This window comes from Lycium barbarum, chromosome 9, assembly GCF_019175385.1.
Source record: "Lycium barbarum isolate Lr01 chromosome 9, ASM1917538v2, whole genome shotgun sequence".
NCBI lineage: Eukaryota > Viridiplantae > Streptophyta > Magnoliopsida > Solanales > Solanaceae > Lycium > Lycium barbarum.
Window position 1 is genome coordinate 107,241,828 of NC_083345.1, and position 21,958 is coordinate 107,263,785.

Here is a 21,958-nt window from a genome sequence, read left to right on the forward strand (position 1 = left end):
TACATAGCTTTAGGTAAATAGTTACTCTTTTAGTTCCAATTTAGTGTGATATCATTTCCTTTTTATTTCGTTGGAAAAAACAACAGCTTTTAAACTTGAAAATAAATTTAACTTATACTTTTTATGGTAATTCATGACATAGGAACTAATATCGAAAATGTCAAATTATAACTAAAAGAATCAAATCGTTAAATGAAACGGTGCTTAATCAAACAAAAGTGAGATTTCAAATTTCAACCAAAAGAAATATTTGATGGTTTCATCTTGTTTAAAAATGCTGTTCTATTTCATTAATGTAACTAGAGATCTAACAAATGGTAATAAAGGTCGGCATCATTATAGGGGTATGGAATCTTGGGATTATCTGTAAATTAAAGGATATTTATGATTCTTGAAGTCAACATCTAATAAGCATGTTTGACAATTTCAACTTGCAAGGTAACTGCAACAACATCTTAGCTGGAGAATACAACTCCCCAACTTAAGCCAGCTTTTATGATCTACATTGAAGCAATACGTTGTAGACCATTCAATATGATCTGTAGATGACAACGACGACAATATCCATAATAAAATATTAATAATAATAATGAAAAAAAAATTCATCCTATCTATAATTGCTCAATTTTATTACTCCGGTCAATTCATACCCTGTCGTAGGGATCTAGTAGCTCAGTTGGTTGGCTACCTGGATTTTCACCATGTTCGTGAGAGTTCTAATCCCCACGTTGTAAAATCCCTTTTCCATTTTCCCTTCCTCCTACCCCCATGTAATAAAAACAAATTTAAAAAAAAAAATCATACCTTGTCGTTAGCAAATTGCCTCTTTTTTTTCTTACCATTAATCGAGCTTCAACAAGAAATGAGTGAACTTCATATGTCCATTTTTTTCGAAGAAAAAGGTTTACATGCACTCCTCAACTTTTGATGATGTGATTTAAAATTACTCTCAATTCTCAAATATGAGTACCTTTAGAGATCAATGACAAAATGAAATTTTTTCTTAACAGTGGGGTGATATTCAAAGTAGCCAATTGCAAAATTGCTCATTTTTATTTAGGACAATAATAAATTTGAACATTTTTCTTTCTAATAATAATAAATAAAAGTTTATATTTCTAACCCTAGAAATTGTAGAAACATAGATGAATCTTTTACCTTGAGAGTTAAGATATACTTTTGAAATTGTAACCTTGCGGCAAAATGTATAAGAAAAAAGAAAGAGGAATTTTTAGTTTTATTTTGTATGTGGAGCGAGGAGGGGATGCTTTTTCTATTTTAGTTAAGTGATATTTGTTGAAGATTTTCCACACGAGGAGAGATCGATTTTGTGGCGCCTCATTACTATTCCCTCCATTCCAAAATAAGTATCGTTTTAGTAAAAAAGTTTGTTTCAAAATAAGTATTGCTTTAGAAATTTAAGACAAAAAATAGTAATTGTTTCTAATTATACATTATATTAAATAAGTTTTTAATAGTGTTCAATTCTAAAAAAACATCTAATAAATAGGGGTAACTTAATAATTTATACCTTATGTATTTTTTTTAATGGACGTGAAATGAGATAAAACGACACTTATTTTGAAACGGACGGATAGTTTATATTGGTAAAAGTCTTTCACACGGGGAGAGATCGATCTTCTGGCGCCTCATTACAAATATAATTTTAGTTTGTGATCATTTTTACATTAGATCGGTAAAAGTAACATGGAAAATTGACAAATAAAGTAAATAAAATCATTTTTTGAGTTTAATTTCATGGTCGACATACTAAAAAAAGAAGAACAAAAAAAACTGTTGACTCACATAAAATGGATTGACATACAAAACAAAAGAACAAAAAAAAACTGTTGACTCACAGGAAATGGATCGACTTAATTTTCTAACAAAAGAAAACAAAACAATAAGAAAAAAGAAAAAAGAAAACAAGTGGACCATTTGTCTCAAGTCCACATCAGCAGCGTAACGTATTTTCCGGTAAACTGTGTGGACATTCTACCTGGAAAAAAAAAAAAAAAAACCTTCAATTTCTTTCTTTCTCTCTCAAATTCATTCTATCAATCCTGAATTATCAATTCCAAATTTTAATTCTTTAATTCTTTCACACCGTCAAACCTTTCTCTCTTCATGTTTCATCATTTCTTGATGATGATACAACTATTACTATAGTTTTTCATTTCGTTTAAAAGTTAATTGTAAAAAGTGAGATGAACGTTACAAAAATGGACGTAAAATCACGTCTAACACGAGGAATATCACGTCAATTCTCAACAGGATCATTAAGAATGAGCGGTAAATTCAGTTTCAAAAGACAAAACTCAATGGATCCAAGAAACAACAACATGCGTTTCAGTTTTGGTAGACAATCATCACTTGATCCAATACGTAGATGTCCATCATTCGAAAATGAAACAGTTGCTGTACCAGATAATTTAGATTCGACTATGCAGTTGTTGTTTTTAGCATGTAGAGGTGATGCTAATGGTGTTAAGGAATTGCTTGATAATGATGATGTTGATGTTAATAGTATTGATTTAGATGGAAGAACTGCTTTGCACATTGCTGCTTGTGAAGGACATGTTGAAGTTGTTAAGCTTTTGTTAAGTAGGAAAGCTAATATTGATGCTCGTGATCGATGGGGAAGCACGGTAAATTTTCGTGATTTTTTTTTTTTGGCTCGTAAATTGTATTGTTTGTCGTGATTTTTAAAAATGGTAGTTTCAGATTATGTGTCGTTTTAGAAGTTCGAGACGAAAGTAATTATTTTTCCCATTTTACGCCAATGAACCCGAATTATGACAAATGTTTCTTATTGTTGTTTGTTGTTCTCCTTGATATGCTGTCCCTGATAATTTTTGAAATTTAAGTACAAGTAAATATGGTGAAATCGTAATTCTAATTTTACCGAGGGAAAATATGTAAGGAGGGGAGCTGGAACTAAACTTTTAATTCTGAAGAAACTTTAGCTAAGTTTTTGGATAAAACTGTGAAGATATTGTGAATGAATGTTGGTTTGTCTGGAAAACAATTCTGAAGAAACTTTTAGCCAAGTTTTTGGATAAACTATGAAGATATTGTGAATGAAAGTTGGTTTGTCTGGTAAACAATTCTGAAGAAACTTTTAGCTAAGTTTTTGGATAAACTGTGAAGATATTGTGAATGAATGTTGGTTTGTCTGGGAAACAATTGTGCTGCGAATTTCTTCTGTAATTTGTGAAGAATCATTAGAAGGATTAGATAAAGAAGAAAATTTAAGTGATAGAAGATGAGAAAGAACTTACTTAGGTCTTATAGAATCTAAAAGGTTTCAAATGGCTTTGGTGATCTAACTTGAAATCGAAAAATGCAAACTTGTGACATTTACAGACTACTATGTATCTCTTTATTTTTTTATTCATCTTTTTCGCATTTGGGTAATATACTATTTATAAGGGTCCAAATGCACCCCTTGAACTTCCTTTATTATGATGGCAGGCTGCAGCTGATGCGAAATACTATGGAAACAATGAAGTTTACAATATCTTAAAGGCCCGGGGGGCCAAAGTCCCGGTAAGTGGGAAGATAATTTTCTGGTTAAAGTGAGCTTTATGATATTATGGCGCTGAGTATTTGTCACGTTGCTAGAAACTCAGAAACACACCAATGACTGTAGCAAATCCTCGAGAAGTTCCAGAATACGAACTAAATCCACTGGAGCTTCAAATCCGGAAACGGGATGGAATCTCGAAGGTAAGGTCTCTCTATGTTTTCAAACTAAGCATTGGGATGTTTCAGTTTTGGTAAATGATGAAAGCATTAAAATGCCATGTTTGCAGTCAGCATAAGCAAAATTCAAAAGTTATACTAGTTAGCTCTTTGATCTTCACTAGGAGAACTATACACTACGTTAGAACCGATATTCAAAGATACAACCTTCTTCCATGAAACAAAATTGAAATGGACAGTGCTCCGATGTTTCTATAGAAAAGATTGACTACTGCTACTATGCTCGGTCCATATCTATCCATAACCAGGAGATCATCTTGGTACAAATTTATCTGAAATCAGTTTTAGTTCTCCTCTTGAACTTGTGATGATTGCAGTGAGTACTTTGTCGTAACTCTCAAATTTTAGGTATACTTCTATATTTTCAGTTTGCTGAATTGGTGAAACTTCTTAATTCAATTATGTCATCAACTGTAGTTCATTTGGCAACAAGTTAATATTAACAAAAATCAACATTACTTCATAGGAGGCCTAACCTTAAATTTTCAACTTTTGCAAACTTTTGAACATTTTATTTCCTGCTTTGCTTCCTGAAGAAAGCTATGAACATCTGCACTGACTTACCCCCCCCCCCCCCCCCCCCGAAGCAATTTGTGCTTGATTTCGCGTGGCTAATTCTTCAATCTTCTCTTAACAACTTTGCTGCGACTCTTTTTTTGCCTCCAACAGGGTTCGTATCAAGTTGCTAAATGGAATGGGACAAAAGTTTCTGTCAAGATACTTGACAAGGATAGCTATGCAGACCCTGAAACCATGTATGTTGTCAGTGTATTTTCTTTTGATCTCCTAATTCTTGACCATAGGCCACATTTCTGTTATTGGATTTAGAAATAGGCTTTACCAGAGGGACATGCGTATTTTGGACTTCAGCTAGTAACCGTGTTGCCTGATTAGCTGTGACTAGCAAGCTTTGTCATGATACATTGATCTGGATATTGAATTAGTTGTGCAGCTTTGGTGGATGATTTATGCAGCTTAGGTTGCCTTGTCAGATTTTGAAGAAAACAACGGTTTATATATTTCCTCTCTGGAAGATTGAGTTGAGATTGAGTTGACGGATGTTGAACTTTAATTTGTAGCAATATGGAATAAGTTGAGGATCACACCTGGTCCTTCTGGAGGCCTTCTTGTTAGGCTTTTCCCCCAATTTCATCCTAACATTTCTCTGAAACCAGAATTTATGAATGCAAAATTGTATAAGCTTCTTTGCAATTTTCTACTCCCTAGTTAAGGAGACGTGGATTCTTCTACCTTGGTTTGTAGCATAATACATAATAAGTCGATGCTCACATCTGTTGTTTGTGGTAGCGTCCTCGCGCAGTTTACTTCTTTCATCCTAACTTACGATGCATAATTGTGCATCCTAAGTTACTACCACTTGCTGTGGTTGTCAGGGTTCTTCGAAGGGAAACTGATACCTATATCTTTTTTTCTGGTGCCTGTCTAAATTAAAAAACTTTATAATCTTCACTCTTGTGTGATTGCCGCAAATTTTCGCTCAGTCATTGAAGTGATTCAGGGGAGATGCTTTATTTCCAAATGCCTTGATTCATGAGAGGACAGAACTTTAGTTTTACTTCAACATTATTAGATCTTTTAGATTATCTTCTGAAGTGTATCTTTGTCTAAATTATTGATGAGAACTTTTGGTAAGTGGGGAGAGTATTTTGAAGTTGAGATCGAATGCTTAAAGCAGCTGTTTGCACATAATTCACATTTTTCTCCTAGCAGAACCTTCTTTTCCTTCATTATGTTCTTTTGGCTTCTCATTTCAACAAATCAATTTGTTGTTATTTAGGATTGTCAATTCTTATTTTTCCGTGAACTGTTTATATTCTTGATGCTAAGATCGCCTTAATTCCATTTCCTTGACATGCAGAAATTCTTTCAAGCATGAATTAACTTTGTTGGAGAAAGTACGGCATCCTAATGTGGTTCAGTTTGTTGGAGCTGTTACACAAAATATACCAATGATGATAGTACTAGAGTATCATCCAAGTGTAAGCTCTCTCTATTTCTCCATCTCACCCCCCTCCCCCCAATTCCCTTCTTCACTCATATCCATCTATACGCTATTGTCAATATTGTATGTTATTATGCATACATAGCATTGAGAAACATTCAATCAGCTGCTACATGAAAAGAACATTCAATTTTGTGCTGTGAGTTCTCTCCTGATGTATTTTCGTTCTTATCGATTTAATGCGCTCTATTGTTTCTTGGCTTAGCTTTCCAATGGGTAATGTATTCATGTATTCTTGATTTTTCAGGGTGACCTACGTAGCTATCTTCAGAAGAAGGGACGTCTATCTCCTTCTAAGGTTCTAAGATTCGCTCTGGATATTGCCAGGCAAGTCTGATCTCTTTCATACTTACCGAAAACAAAATCTCTATTAGTACATCTGAGATCTTTTATTTGTATGCTGATAAGATGTTCTAATTTCTTTGGTTGCATCCTGTTTCCGTCATATGAACTTATTTTCAGGGGCATGAATTATCTTCATGAATGTAAACCGGACCCAATCATCCATTGTCTTCTAATGCCAAAGTAAGAAAACTAAATGCTTCATGATTCTCATATATTAAATGACCATTTCAATGTAATCGTCGCAATATGTACTTCTTTTAATGTTTGTAATTTTTGTAAGGTGCCAGAAATATTTTGCTGGACAATGGTGGTCTATTGAAAGTTGCAGGATTTGGTTTGATTAGATTGTCAAACATTTCACCTGACAAAGCAAAGTTGCTGCAACCTCAAGCCATTGACCGTGCAAGTAAGCATTTAAATTCAAGCACATACAGTTTAATCACAGTCTAATAATAGACAAAAAAAGAGCCTTCTAGTTTGATAATTATTGTCCATTTCAAAATTCAGGTGATGGACTTAAGTGTGTTCTTATTTCATGAGACGAGCAGTTGTAACTACAATACCTATTGACTACAGCATTCTCTTTCTTGTCACTTGTAGGTCCCTATATAGCACCTGAGATTTATAAGGACGAAATTTTTGATAGAAGTGTGGATGTATATGCTTTTGGAGTTCTAATTTATGAGGTAAAGATTCAATTTCATATCATTTAACTTATGGCTGCATTTCTTTTTGCTGCGTAATTCTTTTAGCTAACAGGGACATGTGTTTTATGAAGTAAATTTTAACGTTCTTCTTTTCTTATATGTTTTTTTTTTTTTTTTTTTAAATCTAGTCAATTTTTCCTACCAAATCAGAACTATTTTAGATTCCTTGTTTTTCCACTTTACTGGCACACTTAAAACATGAATGATCAGTCTTCCTCAAATATTGTGTTCTGTATGCTTCAGATGATTGAGGGAATACTACCGTTTCATCCTAAGTCACCTGAAGAGGCTGCTAGGTTGATGTGCAAAGAGGGTAAAAGACCATCATTCAAGTCAAAATCTAAGTATCCGCCGGACCTTAAAGAGTAAGCGCAGCTATTCATTTTTATTTTTAATTCTTGAACGCAATCTGGTCATTTGCAGTATGTATGCAGTTATAGAGTAGCAACATCACGTACTAATGCAGCAGATGTTCCATGTCATACTCGTAACCGTTCTAACGGATATGACTTCTTTGTGAAAGGATTCAGAAAACGATTGGTGTTAGCTGTTGTGTTTTACAGAAGTAATGTGCAACTTTCTTTGGTTTCTTCTATCTGGCTGCTTAGTCCAGTATTATGTGTTATCGTTTGTCTTTAAACTTATATTCTCCGATTTGACGTTCTTTTCCTACCAGAGCTCTTTGAAGATCTTGGCATTTCTAAGTGGACGATGATTTATTTTCCTCTGTCCATCCATCTGATGATAAAATATCCAACTTTACAAGTGTGCATTACCTTATTTTAGATTTCCTTATATTTTACCAATCTTAAAGAATATAACAAGAAGATTGTTCATGATCAGGCCTTCTTCCCCCACCATAATTTTGCAAGGCTCTGTCTATCTAAAATACTTTCGTTGATCTTATTACTTTAGGATAAGTTCAGTGATGATTTTCGTGTTTCTTTTACTAAATTTGCTGAAATGTCTAGGTTGATTGAAGAATGTTGGCATCCGGATTCTTTTATACGGCCAACATTTTCGGAGATCATTGTGCGCATGAATAAAATTGTTGCAAACTGCTCAAAACACGGATGGTTGAAAGATACTCTAAAGCTTCCCTGGTAATGCTTCCCCTGCACTATTTTGTGTAATATGAATCTTTTTTCAGTTGTTTACAATATTCAAAGGTCCTTGGACCAAGAAGAAAAGATTTAGCACTGTGGATAACTTCTGCAAGAATTGAAATTGCTTCCACCCGGTGATTCAAGCATTAGAATTTTTACATTCTCACACACTTTCAGTTTTTCTGTTTTTAATTTAAATTGTAACAACATATCCATGTGCAAAGCATAACTGACTTGAGTGGCGACCAGTGAACTATATAACGAGCTTATGAAGTTGTAGACCAAAGCAGCTTTTGACTTTCAAGAAACCCGACAACAGAAAGTTTGTTCTGCTAGTTGAAATGTATGATAATCTGGTCTAAAAGTTTAAGTTGTTAGAGAGAGTACACATTTATTTTCTTAATCATTTCTCCAGCATACTATGTCGTCTTACTTTATCAAACCAGTCACCCATTGAAATATAAAGTTTACTAGTTCTGTATAGAAGTTCTGCCAAATTAAATTTGGCTGAACAACTTCAAACTTCATATTTTAGTTCACTTTTGCACATTCGTCTTGATTATTTTCTTTTACCATTTTTTTACTGAGTGCATTACCTTGTGACGAGACATTTAAGGTATATTACAAGATTGGTTTTCCATCGTAGGAACATCCTTAGATGAATTTCTTGGTGCAGGTTATAGAGTGCAACAAATTACGTTGACCTTGGACAAAGCTAAGATCCGGTGGAGAATATTGCCACAAGATTCTCGTAACTATTCGATATAATGTGGATGTGTGGCAGATTATGATATCATAGTAAGCCTTGTGCAGTCTTTGCAAGAATCGTTGATCGTGTTGTTGGACCAAATAAAGGAAGATCGCAGGGTGTGAGTGATTGGAATAAGAATTGAAACTTCAGGCACAGTGCTTCTTCTAGTTTGAGTAAGCTGGAACTCTGATATATCATCTCTTAAGCTTCTTTCTTAGTCTATTTATAAGCTTCCACTGGACCAACTTGTATCTTGCTGTATAAGGAAAAAGGAAAGATATCATCCTATATTTTTCTTGTTTGATATGTTAAGCGAACTGATGAGAATTCATTCTGCAACTATTGTATAAATGTATTCGTCTATATTATCTCCTGCACTTCTGCTACCTACACATAAAAAACCAAAAGAAGTGAGTAATTACTGATCTGACTTTCCCCATTGAATTTAATTTTCCCCAGTTTATGGTTTCATTCACTTTAAAATCCAGAATTTTAGTTCCTTAGGATGAAGTACAACCTGAATAAGTCCTATCACCAAGCCAATACAGCATGTATCACCAACAAATATATCTCTATCTTGTTGAAGGATAGCTCAAGTGAAAGGCAAAATGACTATTAGCTGTCAGCAGCCAGAAATTCTAGCAAGGAAATGAAAGAGTTAGAACAATGTTATAGGATAAGAAACTAACGTTTGTGGACTCCTAGTAATATGAACGTTTAAATGCACCGGCAGCCAAACTTAATTACCGGCACTGATATGTATATTATATTTATATTATATCCATATTATATGTATAGTAAATGTATATTCAAGTATAAATATACAAAACCTATACATTTAGTGGCTATTTTGTAAAACTAGATCGATTATCCAAAAGTATTGTGCAGTTATGTAGGGTACTAGCTTATTCTGTGGATTCGTCAGGAATGGAAAGAATAAAAGAAGATCTATATTTTCAAAATTGAGCTTCTACTCATAATCTTGTTAGAATCTTCATAACAGAAACAAGGAGAAAAGTCTTAGCTGGTTTCCTTGTAATTTGTGACTATCCTTGCTAAAGACAATGTAGAGTGAAAATAACCAAGTCCAAAGCCATTGAATTCTTAGTCATTAATTGTCCAAATTGTTCAATTTTTGCTTTTTTGTTCTTTCTGTTTTTGCAATTTTCAGTATCGACACTTTAACGTTTTCTTATGCTTCTCTCCCTTATAAATTTCCACTTCCATGTGTCACATTTTTCAAACATATGTGGGAAAAGAAGTTGAAGGAATCAAGAAACAAAATATGGGAACAATACAAGAGGTTTTTCCAAAAAAAGCTCATGTTCTAGCCATCCCATTACCAGGACAAGGCCACATAAATCCCATGTTACAATTCTGTAGAATTTTAGCCACAAATTATGGCATCAAAATCACCCTACTTCTAACAAATAATATCACCAAATCCATGCAGTATGCTCCAACTAATAGTTTAATTAACATTGAAACAATTTCTGATGGCACTGAAGAAAGCAATATTCAAGATAATAGTGTCGTGGCATTTTTTAAACAATTCCAATCAAAAGTTTCCCCTAGCTTGGTTGAAATTATTGAGAAAAAAAAAAAATCTAGCCAAGCTGTGAATATTCTTTTATATGATTCTGTTATTCCATGGGCTTTGGATATAGCCAAAGAATATGGTTTATTTGGAGTTTCATTTTTCACTCAATCTTGTTCTGTTACTGCTGTTTATTATCATATGATGCTAGGAACAATGAACAATGATGATTCTTTAGTTTCATCAGTGCCTAATTTTCCATTGATGGGAACTAAAGATTTGCCTTCATTTTCTTACTTTAAGGATTATTCAAAAGATGTTATGCTGCTTCTTCTTAATCAGTTCTCTAATATCCAGGAGGTAGATTGGGCATTGTTTAACACATTTGACAAGCTGGAAGAGGAGGTAATTTAACTTAATTTTAAACGATTTTCGTTTCAATTTATGTGACACGTTTGACTAACCGGAAGAGGAGGATCTTTTCTGTGTATGTGGCGGAAAATTCTGGCGATTCGTTAGGATTTTGCCAGACATCCAGACCATCACCATCTTGTTGTGTAGAAATTTCGGCAACATAGTTTTGCTTCAAATTGTTCCAAATCAACTCCAAAAGATTCCAAATTTAATTTGTTAATTCAACCTTTAGTGCTAGTTGGCAAGAATTTTCAATTGTTAGATTCAACACAAACTTTTAGAAGTCAATAGACCCAACAATGGTGTTCTTCAAAAACTTTCGACAACCAATTGGAAATAATCACAAATAAGCAATGAGTCTTTAGTTTTCTAGTACACATAAAAAAAATGGAGAGAAGGGGGAGAAGGAATTCCTAGCAAACGTACACAATTTTTTTAACGGGGTTAACCAGCCTTTTAAAAGGTCACCCCGCAAATTAAAATGGGCTAATATTTAGTAAATGGACAGAAAAGTATTTAAGTTATATACACCGATAGTGTCAAGATCTTTTTACATCATTAGTATACGTAAAATAACAAGATGTAGCATGTTAGCTATCATTTTTATCAAATTGTCAGTTAATGCTTATCATGGAAATGTTCTTGTAATTATACATTAATGACCTGATTGTGTCATGGGCGGCTCTAAGGCTAAGCCACTTAGGTCGTTGCCTTAGGCCCCCAACATTTTGAAGGCCCCAATTTTTTTAAGAAAATTTATTATTATTATCATTACATACTATATAATTTATATAAATAATTATTATAAATAAAAGTGTTAAAGTATATTTTTTGTTATTTGATTAAGGTTAGTCTATATCAATAAGTTCATAAATTATGATAATTTTCTTCACACATTAATTTGTATATTTTCTTTACTCATCAATTTTAATTTTATCCTTTTTATATAGGAATTAAGTTATATAGACAACATAATGAATTTCTTTTACAATCTTATTTGAAACTGCATGGACAAAAAAACATTCACAAACGGATTTTCTTTTAGTTTAATTTAATATATTAGGTTATTTACAATTTATTGATATTCACCCATGAATGCTACTTAATTAATAGAACGAACTACACTTATCGTTAAAATTGATCAGAAGGTGTAAGTATTTTTGGCACAGTCAATGCTCAAAACATAAACCATTACGTTATATATGTTCATTTCTTTTTCTTGTCTGTGATGATAGCCAAATCAAAATTTTCACTTTGAGTTTGGACCTAAACATCGAAAAATCCACCACTTTATTCTTTGTTCTCTTCTTCCTATTTTTCTTAAATTTGCTATTCTTTTTATCTTAAATTTATTTGTTGTTAAGAAGGCAATTTTTTTTTTGTTAGTGTATAAATTTTATAGAATAAATTTAACTGCCTCTCAATATGATTTCGCCTTAGGCCACGAGATCCGTCGAGCTGCCCCTGGATTGCAATAAAATAAACTCCAAGCAAAATACTAATAACAAGTAAAAAAATTAGCACCTTCCTAAAAAAGAACTCATGTATGTGGAGCAATAATATAGTTTTGTAACACAAAACAATTTATAAATAAATAAATCCTCTTTCTGCACATATTGCTAGGTGGTAAAGTGGATGGCAAGCAAATGGCCAATCAAGACAATAGGACCTTTGATTCCCTCAACATATTTAACCAAAACTCACAATGATAATGGCAAAGAAGACTCTCGAATCCATCTATTCAAACCAGATTATGAATCTTGCATGAAATGGCTACACGAGAGAGACGATAACTCGGTGATTTACGTATCATTTGGGAGCGCTGCTGGAGTTGAACAAGAACAAATGGAGGAACTTGCATATGCTTTAAAGGAAATCAATCAATATTTCTTGTGGGTTGTGAGAGATTCTGAAGAACATAAACTTCCTAAAGATTTCAAGTCAGAGTCATTAGAAAAAGGTCTTATTGTGAAGTGGTGCAATCAACTTGATATTTTGAATCATAAGGCAATTGCATGTTTCTTGACACATTGTGGATGGAATTCTACTCTGGAAGCATTAAGTATGGGGCTGCCAATGATAGCTATACCACAATTTGTTGACCAAATGACTCATGCAAAGTTTATTGAAGATGTGTGGAAAGTTGGAATACGACCTAAATTGAACAAAAAAGAAATTGTCACAAGAGAAGAAATTAGTACTTGTATTGATGAAGTTGTTCATGGAAAAAGAGGAAAGGAGTTTAAGAGAAATGCTCTTAAGTGGAAGGATTTAGCCAAACAATCAATGTTTGAAGGTGGAAATTCCCGTAAGACTATAGAAGAATTCATTTCAAAAGTCACGTCTCTTTAAATTAGACACTTGCTATTGAGTACCTAACTACTCTCTCCATCCCAAACTTATGTGGCACCTTGAGTTTTTCTTTGACCGCAATTTATTTATATGCTATTTTAAATATTTTAACTTGTTAATTATTGTGACATATAGTACTTCTTATGCAGTTTCCAGATATGTAAATTTTAATTTAAAAATTTATAAGATGCTATGTCTAAATTTATGGTCAAAATTAAGAAATTTGGCTCACGAAATCCAAATTGTGCCACATAAATTAAGACAGAAGGATTAAAAAAAAAGTCGCCCTCTATTGAAAATTGAATAAAATTGCATCAAGAACACTCTTTCTCAAGATCCAAATTATGATGGTACGCCGTCGATGACATACATACGTAGGGAAAGACATGATAAATCAGAAATGTCTAGAGAAAAGTTTATCCAAACACTAGTAGAAAAGCTTGAATTACATAGGGATTTTTTCCGCGAGTAATTCCTATGGATTTTCAAGCGAAAATCTAAAATTTCCTAAATTGTATAATATTTACCTACGGATATGATTTCTCTAGGTAAACCGACACATAATTTTGCCGCAATTTAGCACCAAAAATTTAACTGGGGATTTATTTGAGAAAATAATCCCCGGATATCACTTTCGTAAGTAATTCCGCAGGTAACCAATAAAAATATGAAAGTTTTATTTTCTTTGTGTATTCATAGGAAATTTCCCAGGTAACGATACTTTTGGATTTATCTAAGGATTATTTCTTGGAGATATACTTGGGGATTATATTGCTTAAGAATTTACCTGGGGATTTAGTCACTGCGATTTTACTTGGGGATTATTTCATGAGAATTTACCTGGGGATTATAAGTACCTAGGGAATTACCTGAGGAATTTGTTGCCGCTATTTTACCTAGAGATAATTTCTTGAAGATTTACCTGGGAATATTACACAAATATAGCACCGCTTGTACAATTTAACTGTTGAATCCTCTTAATTTTTAGCTTCAAACCTGTATTTCCATTTATTCAAACCTGAAACTTTCTCAAATGGCCGACTCTCATTTACTTGACCTGTCTCGGTCCGAATTACCTAATTTTGATTATAACCATACTTTCGAGCATATTTACTTGCTATAGCAGATACAAAAGAAATTATATAGACTCAAGACGGTTAAAATAATTCAATTAAATCTAATTGCTCATCATATTCTTGTCTTTCCTCCATTAAAAAAAATCTTTATTCTCTTTAAGTTTAACAATAATTAAACAGAGTACAAGTTTCAGAAAACTAAATATTTTTCATTGAAAAAAATCTTCAAGAACCTAATACTGAATTAAAATATTTAAATTTTATGAGATACAAGTGAAAGTAAATGAAGAAATTGAAAGTAGTTATTATGTAATCCCAGACCCCACTTATGGGATTACACTCTGGGTATGTTGTTGTTATCTTGCTGAAGAAATTGTTATTATCCTCATGTCTAAAATATAAAATTAGTAAAATATAAATTTTGCTCATGTCGAGCTAAATTTATGCATATAAACGCAATTACGTAGACAAGAAGTATTGATCCTAGCAAATATAGAAACTGAAAGAGAAAATAATCATTAGTATCTTTGGTACACTCGTGGAGATACTCAAAAGATAGAAAAGCTCTTACAATTTGGTTTTCTTAACTTTTAACTTGCTTGGTCCTCGTTAGATACTGAGTCAATAATAAGAGTCTGTGACTTGCATGAAAAATAATTAGGTTTCGTCATATATATAACTCTTAAAAATTCTTAATGACTAAGGCTCTCGGCGTATGATGGTCTATCTTGCGCCACCGTGCAATTGCCATGGCAAAGAGACGAGGAAGGGGACGACCACCCAAGCAAACCCTAGCCCAATTTGTAAGCTCGGTGAGCCCAAAAGGAACACCAACTACTAAAATAATTAATGAAGCCTCCACATCAAATCCACAGCTACCGATTTCTGGTGGTCAGAAAACAACAACTGGGATAGATGGAAAAGTGCAAAATACACAGAATAACATGGAGCAAACAACAACAACAACGAAGCAAACACCGACGGCGAGTGAATATATGGAAAACCCAGTGTCAATTGAATCTCGATCTGAAAATTCCAAAGTGGATTCTATGCCTCAAAAACCAAATGCTAAAAACCCTAATGAGATTCCGACAGTACCTAGTCAGAGTGGAACTAAGGGAGCTTCTACTCAAAGTCCTCAACCAGGTGACCAACAGAGAGGGAAACAACTAAGAATATCTAAAGAAATAGGGCAAGTGTTACAACAGCAGCTGCACCAGGAATTGAATGAGTGTGTACCCAAATGATGACGAGCCACAACAAGTCCCTGCTAAGCCTTGGGCCAATCTGTTCAAGAAGAACCGATTAGCATCACATGGTATGCCACTAAACTATATACCCCCTGTTATTGTAAATGGTAAAACAGTAGCTCAATTAGATAAAACAGAAGTGGAAAGGGAAACTGAGAAATGGAAGTGTGCGCTAATTGACTATGTGATGGGTAAAACTCCGGGGTACAATGTGATGAGGAGATATATAGAAAGAACTTGGGTGAATGTTGCAGCACCAGAAATATATTTACATGAGGATGGGTATTATATAGTGAAGTTCTTAACCATAGAAGATCTGCAAGAAATTTATATTCAGGGCCTCATTCCTTCAATAACATGCCACTTATACTTAAACAATGGACGACACACTTTGATTTTAACAAAGAATTTCTAACAAAGATGCCTCTTTGGGTGTGCTTTCCTAACTTGCCTATGAATTGTTGGAGTAGTGATTCACTCAGTAGAATAGCAAGTACAGTGGGTCAACGATCTCTTATAGACTCGAACCCGTGAACCGGTAATCACAACTGGACTGGTTACAGTTGGGCTGGAATAGCTTCATCTATCGAGTGGGATTAATCAAATCGTATTTATCTGCTTGAATAATTAGACGTGCAGACTAACAAAGTTAAGTTTATAAAGAAACAATTTAAATCAACCGATAATATACAAAAATATAGGACATTGCATGATGTACACAAATGTACATGAAAAAAAAAATCAATGATTTAGCAAATATATTGTAACTACTTTATTTGCATGAGACATAAGCTACTATATGACAACAAGTTCGTGTGCAGGAGTTAGCTACGTAAATAAGTAAATGTGGGTAAGTAGTGAATTTGTTGTTATAATTCAACCAAAATAATGTCATTATACATGTTATCAAATATTTTATCTTGTGTTGCAATTCTATCACAAAAATTAGTCTTGATTCATCTCACTGATCAAGTGGCCAGGCTAAAGAAAAATGTATATACATATATATCATGTGTAAACTGAAATATATGGAGATGTCAACGTGTCTCTTTCTGACTCATCTATTAACAATGAACTAAGGAGCGGATAGAAATCCCTCGGAAGATACAATATGTAACACCCCGAAAATTTTAAGCTAACACTTGAATTTTCAATTGATCATATCTTGATAGTAAGGGTATATTTTATTTCGCACTTCCTAAACAAGAATTTGACGATATTTGGAACTTGTTTAAAGTGTCATGGTGTAGTTATATAAACTACTCCTACTATTTTTATCTTAAGTAAATTAAGAAATGGAATAGATATTTAGTATTTTGGGCAACCACTTTTTCATATTTATCCAAAGTATTATATAAAACTTTTGTGACATACCTTTTCCCAAAGCACCTCTTATTTTCATTCCTTCATGCCAAAGAAAATCCCAATCCTCTCTCCTTATCATCAGAAATATTACACCAAAACCTTCAGGTTCTTCAACTAAATCAACCATCAAGAATTGTTCCTGTTGAACCACAAGCTACTCCTCTCTTTTGTGGTATATATACTCTAGTACAAGCTAAGGGAAATTGGCTAAGGAAGTCGACATATTTATTTGATCGTTGCTTTGGGGATTTATAACTTCTTGATGTTTGTTTGAGCTTTAGAAGCACTAAAGCTCCAAGATTTGCACCTAAACTTGAACTTTTCTTTCAATTTATTTTGTTTGAGATATTGTGAGAAGATTGAATCTTGGTGAAATAGTATCTACATTAAATTGTTGTCATATTGATTTTGTTGTTACTTTAATAGTTTACTTGCTTTGTTGGTTGAGAATTGAGACACTTCAATATGATAACGTTATCATTGAGGGCATTATTTTGTAATTGAGTTATGAGTATGTTAAAATCACATTGGTGTTATGTGAAGTATTTTTGTAAGATGACTTAATTCGCCCACACATATGGATTGCTTGAGCATTATTGCATTCTTGTCGGGACATTGTCCTTCTTGTGATAGTGACCTTGTCACTTATAATGACATACCTCATGGTATTGTTCGGATCTTGCCCATCTTGACTTTGGATTTACATTTCATCTTTACGATGGATTTTTGTCCATTTTCGAGTATGAGTGAAAAGCCACTTTCAACATGGCTCTTGATTCTCTTGATTATTGGATGACGACCCTTATTGATTTCGGATCTTACCCATCTTGACTTTGGATTTATATTTCATCTTGATGATGGAATTTTATCCATTTTCGAGTATGAGTGGAAAGCCACTTTCAACGTGGCTCTTGATTCTCTTGATTATTGGGTGGCGACCCTTCTTGATTTGGGCTTCGGTCCTTCTTGTTATTTGATTATGCTTGATGTGATGGCATGACGTATGTGTTGGGAGAAATTAATTAACTAAATGACTTTCTCGAATTAGCTTGGGAAGCTTTCTTGACACTAGAGATATGAATATTATTATTTGGAACTACTTCTTGGGTTGATATTTGATTCTCTTGAATATCGTATATAGCTTACTTTGATAAGTCTATTCCTTGAATTTAGTTCTTGGACTTATTTTTGACACGTAGCTCACTATTGAATTAACTAATTGAATGACATTTCATGAATTAGCTTCGAAAGCTTTCTTGACACTTGGTATTTGAAATATTAGTATCTTGAACTATCTTATGGTTTGGTGGTTCTCTTGAAATGCCGCACATTGATTATGTACTTGATGATAAATCGGATAAGCTTATGTCTTGAATTTACTTCTTGCACTCACATTTGATACATAGCTCACTATTCAATTAACTAGTCGGTGAACCTTTTTGAGTTAGCTTTGCAAAGCTTCTTGACATTTGAGATTTTTAATATTGATATATTGAACTATTTTATTATTAAATATTTGATTCTCTTGAAACAATTTTACCTTCATTAAGTACTTGATGAGGATTTTGATATGCTCATTTCTAGAATTTATTTTTGTACTCCTTACATAACATACTTTTTTATATGAAATGTTAGTTAAGTTTATGTGCCACTAAGCTTTATGCGCCACTAAGTTTTATGCTTAGCGATAGTTTGTTACTATCGTAGGTGATGTTCTGAGGGAGACTTAAGGATGGCTATTTGAAGTAAACTATTTGGAAGCTTAGATGAAGATCACATTTGCATGAGCATGTTCGTTTTGTATACTATTGGGGACTTGTACGTGATCCATGTGATACACTTAAATATGCACTTTTGAATGAAATTTGGGTCATGATACTAATATTTTGTAACTTGATTTTGCTGAATGACTTGACTATTTTGGGAGTTTCCATGCCCAAATCTTGTAATATTTTAAATTCAGTACTTATGTTGAACTTGGGGAACTTAACTAGTTTGTATTTGAGATTGGGAGTTGAATTCATGACTGGTATGAGCCTTGGATGTTATAGCATGAAAAATATTTCTCTACTATGTGTTTGATGAATTCTAAAGTGTTGATTTAACTCAAAATATGTGTTGTCCATTTTTATGATTGGATATTTCTATGTTTTTTAGATCCTACTATGTTGAGATGTGGTATTTTGAAACTTGTTCACATGGGCCTATTTTCGCTACTAAATTATTGTGAATATCTTATTAAATAAATTTCTTCTGAACGTTATAAGTATTAAATTTGCTTTTGTTTCGTAAGTGGCATCCTCCCAAAAGGGGTGCTACACAATATCACGTCTAGAATCGTTACATCTCTATGACAGCTCTAAACAATAGTTCTCTTTCTTTAAGATTTGATAAAGGCTTATTAACTACGGACCATGCCAATAAAAGAAAGGATAGCCATTACATACCTGTCACTTGCTTGACAACTCAAGGAGCTCAACACGAGCAACACTTTTATCTACAATAATTATAACAATGCTATCAGTAAACTACGAGCAAGTCCATTTTCGTATATCGAAAGTTAAACTTATTCTATAACTAAACGGGCAGCATTTCCCCTGTTCTTTCACTTTCCTCAAGTCCACAATACGTACAACAATAACTCGAAACAACCAACAACTTCAATTACAAGTTTTACAACCCAAACAACGATACAACGAGCGGCAAGCTCGGCTACGACTATAAAACACACTCCTCCAATCTTTTCTTTCCTTCAAAACACATATCAATGACAACAATAACAATATACTCAAGTTACCCCTACAATTTCTAGCCACAACACAAGTTAGAAAATTACCAAACAGTCTAACATCACCAACAACATCAAAATACTATTTCCCGCTATTAATTCCATATTTCTCATCCTGTAATTTAGCTATGACCTGGATGAATTTAAATATATTAAGGAGAGGAGAATTTACCCTATATGTTAAGAACTACTCTTCTTCCACCTTACTTCACTTCGAAGAAATCCCTGATTTCAACAATGCGACAAAACAAAACAAGATCGAAGCGTACATAAAACTAGTAAGTTGTTATTGAGAACAATTAAATTTTTTGCTTCCTTGAAGTGGAAAGAAGGCTGCCACCATTTCTCAAAAAGGAAATGTAACACCCCGTAAATTTGAGTTAGGTGTGAATGTGTAAAAACTAGTATTAAGATGATATTTTAGCCATATGAATCTATTCGGGATGAATTCGGGTGATAAACAGTCGTTTTGAAGTCAAACCAAAAAGTGGAGTTCTTAAGGGCTTCTAAATTCGTCTAAATCTGAGACAGTCTACACTTATGGCCAGTTTTAAGGTATTTTCTTTGAGAATTTGAGAAAACCTATAAAATAAAAGTTGTAGGCCTCTGAAATACCTTTCTAACCCTATAAAGTGGGGCTCCAACAGAGCTACATACAGGGAGTTATGATCATTTTACTGAGCGAATATTGATTGTCGGAAAAAAATGTGGTGGGCGCGCGTCGCGGACCCAGCAAGGAAAAATTCAGCTGCAGACAAAAAAAAAAACATGATCAGGTGCTGAAACCGCGATGCAGACTCAGTACGGAGCGGGGAATATTTTCTGGTTCCGAATTTTTTATAAGTCCTACTTCGTTGTGTTATTTCTGACTTCATTTTAAACCTATTTTCTGAGGAAAAGAACCCTATAAAAAGTTTCTGTAAACCTAAGGTGAGTCTATACTCAATCTCCATCAATCATACACCAAAGTTCATCTCTCCAAACCCTAGGTTCTTGAAAAATTCAAGAAGAGAAAGAAGAGAGGCGTGTGGGATTCCATCAAAAGGTAAGACTCTCGATTTTATGAGATTATTATTGATGTTTGAACTAGTATAGAATAAACAAAGAGGTTAGAATCCACCAATTATTTCCATAAGATTCAAGAACAAGATTTAAGGCTTGCGAAAAACCCTAGTTTTCAAATTTCCAAGCAAACTTCAAGAAACTATTCAAGTTCTAATCTTTATCATCTAAAAGCATTGTAGTGTGATTATTGAATCTTAGAAAGTGAGTTTGAGCGGGATTTGAGGTATGTCTAGATTTTCCCAAAAATCTTTCTTGAAGTATGTCTAATTTTCAAAACCTTTCTTTGAAGTACGTTATCTTGCTTGAAATGTGTGGATGATTGTTTGTGACTTGAAATCTTCCTTTTGAATAAGAACATGATTATAACTCTTGTTTGGTGGAAGTTCTTTTGGAATTAAAGATGATTTCTTTTAGACAAGGTCATGTGTGTGTAGGGTCAAGCCCGCATCGAACCTTATACGATTTATACTACTTGTGAAACTCATTTTCTTTTTCATTATCGGATGATTGAACTCACTTTTCTAAAGGTTGGACCTTAAAACTTGTTTTGCTGTTGAATGGATTCCTTGAACTTGAAAATTGAATAAGAGATTTAAATAAGATTCTAAATCGGCTATGACTTGAAATGCCTCTATTTTGGGATGATGCCTTGAGAAGTGAGATTCGGCTCTAAGCCATGATTGATGATTTGGTAATATGCCATGATTTGTAATTTGTTTGTGTTTGGGCCTGTATGGACAAGTTGTGCTACTCCATAGGATGATTAGCCGTTATGGATCCTAACATATCGATAAAAGTAGTGTTGTGTCATTCCAGAGGACGATTGACCTCCATTGCTTCCTAGCCCAGAGTATCTATTGTTGCATTAGTCTAGAGGACGATTGATCTCCGAGGTATGTCGCCTGGTGCATTTGTTGTTGTGCTAGTCCAGAGAACGATTAGCCTCCGTTGGAGTATCTATTGTTGTGCTAGTCTAGAGGACGATTAGCCTCCTTAGTTTTCTAACCCAGAGTATCAATTTATTGATTTTTCCTGTGAGTGGCTTGTTTCGTACTTTGATTAGCCTGTGAGTGGCTTGTTTCGTATCTTGTTGCCTGTGAGTGACTTGCAGTGATAGTGAATTCATAAGTGAAATAATTGGCCTAGTAAGTGGTAAGGAGTTAAGTTAATCTGTCTGTCGTTGTTGGATTATTTGATGACTCTTTAATGTTGCTGACTTACTTTATTCCTGGGTTTAGAGTTGCTATTTTCATTGATATCATTTTATTGATCTTATTCATCATATCTTGTTTTGTTAACTATTGCCCCTTAGACACTCACTGAGTACCCATTACTCAGGCATACCATTGTTGTTTTTTATGGTATGTTAGGTATCATTGAGGAGCAGGTTCGTGATACGCCTACGACTCAAGAG

The 21,958-nt window shown here is 33.7% G+C and overlaps 2 protein-coding genes across 3 annotated transcripts; both read left to right on the forward strand.

Annotated features, from left to right (window-relative positions):
* The first annotated feature begins 1,947 nt into the window (after positions 1-1,947).
* Positions 1,948-9,124, forward strand: LOC132609294 (integrin-linked protein kinase 1-like). Of its 2 annotated transcripts, XM_060323196.1 has the most exons (12): positions 1,953-2,648; positions 3,475-3,549; positions 3,625-3,729; positions 4,435-4,520; positions 5,645-5,765; positions 6,036-6,115; positions 6,251-6,313; positions 6,421-6,539; positions 6,734-6,819; positions 7,084-7,205; positions 7,812-7,943; positions 8,623-9,124. In XM_060323196.1, the coding sequence occupies exons 1-12, from the start codon at positions 2,208-2,210 to the stop codon at positions 8,627-8,629; spliced, it is 1,437 nt and encodes a 478-aa protein (XP_060179179.1). In that variant the 5' UTR covers positions 1,953-2,207; the 3' UTR covers positions 8,630-9,124. The 2 variants fall into 2 exon arrangements, with proteins under 2 accessions (XP_060179180.1, XP_060179179.1); XM_060323197.1 differs by lacking the exon at positions 8,623-9,124 and having other exon boundaries at positions 1,948-2,648; positions 7,812-7,947.
* An 858-nt stretch (positions 9,125-9,982) lies between these two features.
* LOC132612128 (UDP glycosyltransferase 9-like) lies at positions 9,983-13,000 on the forward strand. The gene is made up of 2 exons (XM_060326464.1): positions 9,983-10,639; positions 12,272-13,000. Exons 1-2 carry the CDS (start codon positions 9,983-9,985, stop codon positions 12,998-13,000), a joined length of 1,386 nt encoding a protein of 461 aa, XP_060182447.1.
* Positions 13,001-21,958: the final 8,958 nt, after the last annotated feature.

Bases quoted from the DNA above. Each gene is read 5' to 3' on its own strand.
- LOC132609294 (XM_060323196.1), top strand. From the start codon at position 2,208: ATGAACGTTACAAAAATGGACGTAAAATCACGTCTAACACGAGGAATA. The intron at 3,730-4,434 runs GTAAGGTCTCTC...TGCCTCCAACAG, and splicing joins AACGGGATGGAATCTCGAAG to GGTTCGTATCAAGTTGCTAA. The intron at 6,116-6,250 runs GCAAGTCTGATC...ACTTATTTTCAG, and splicing joins TTCGCTCTGGATATTGCCAG to GGGCATGAATTATCTTCATG.
- LOC132612128 (XM_060326464.1), top strand. From the start codon at position 9,983: ATGGGAACAATACAAGAGGTTTTTCCAAAAAAAGCTCATGTTCTAGCC. The intron at 10,640-12,271 runs GTAATTTAACTT...ACATATTGCTAG, and splicing joins TTGACAAGCTGGAAGAGGAG to GTGGTAAAGTGGATGGCAAG.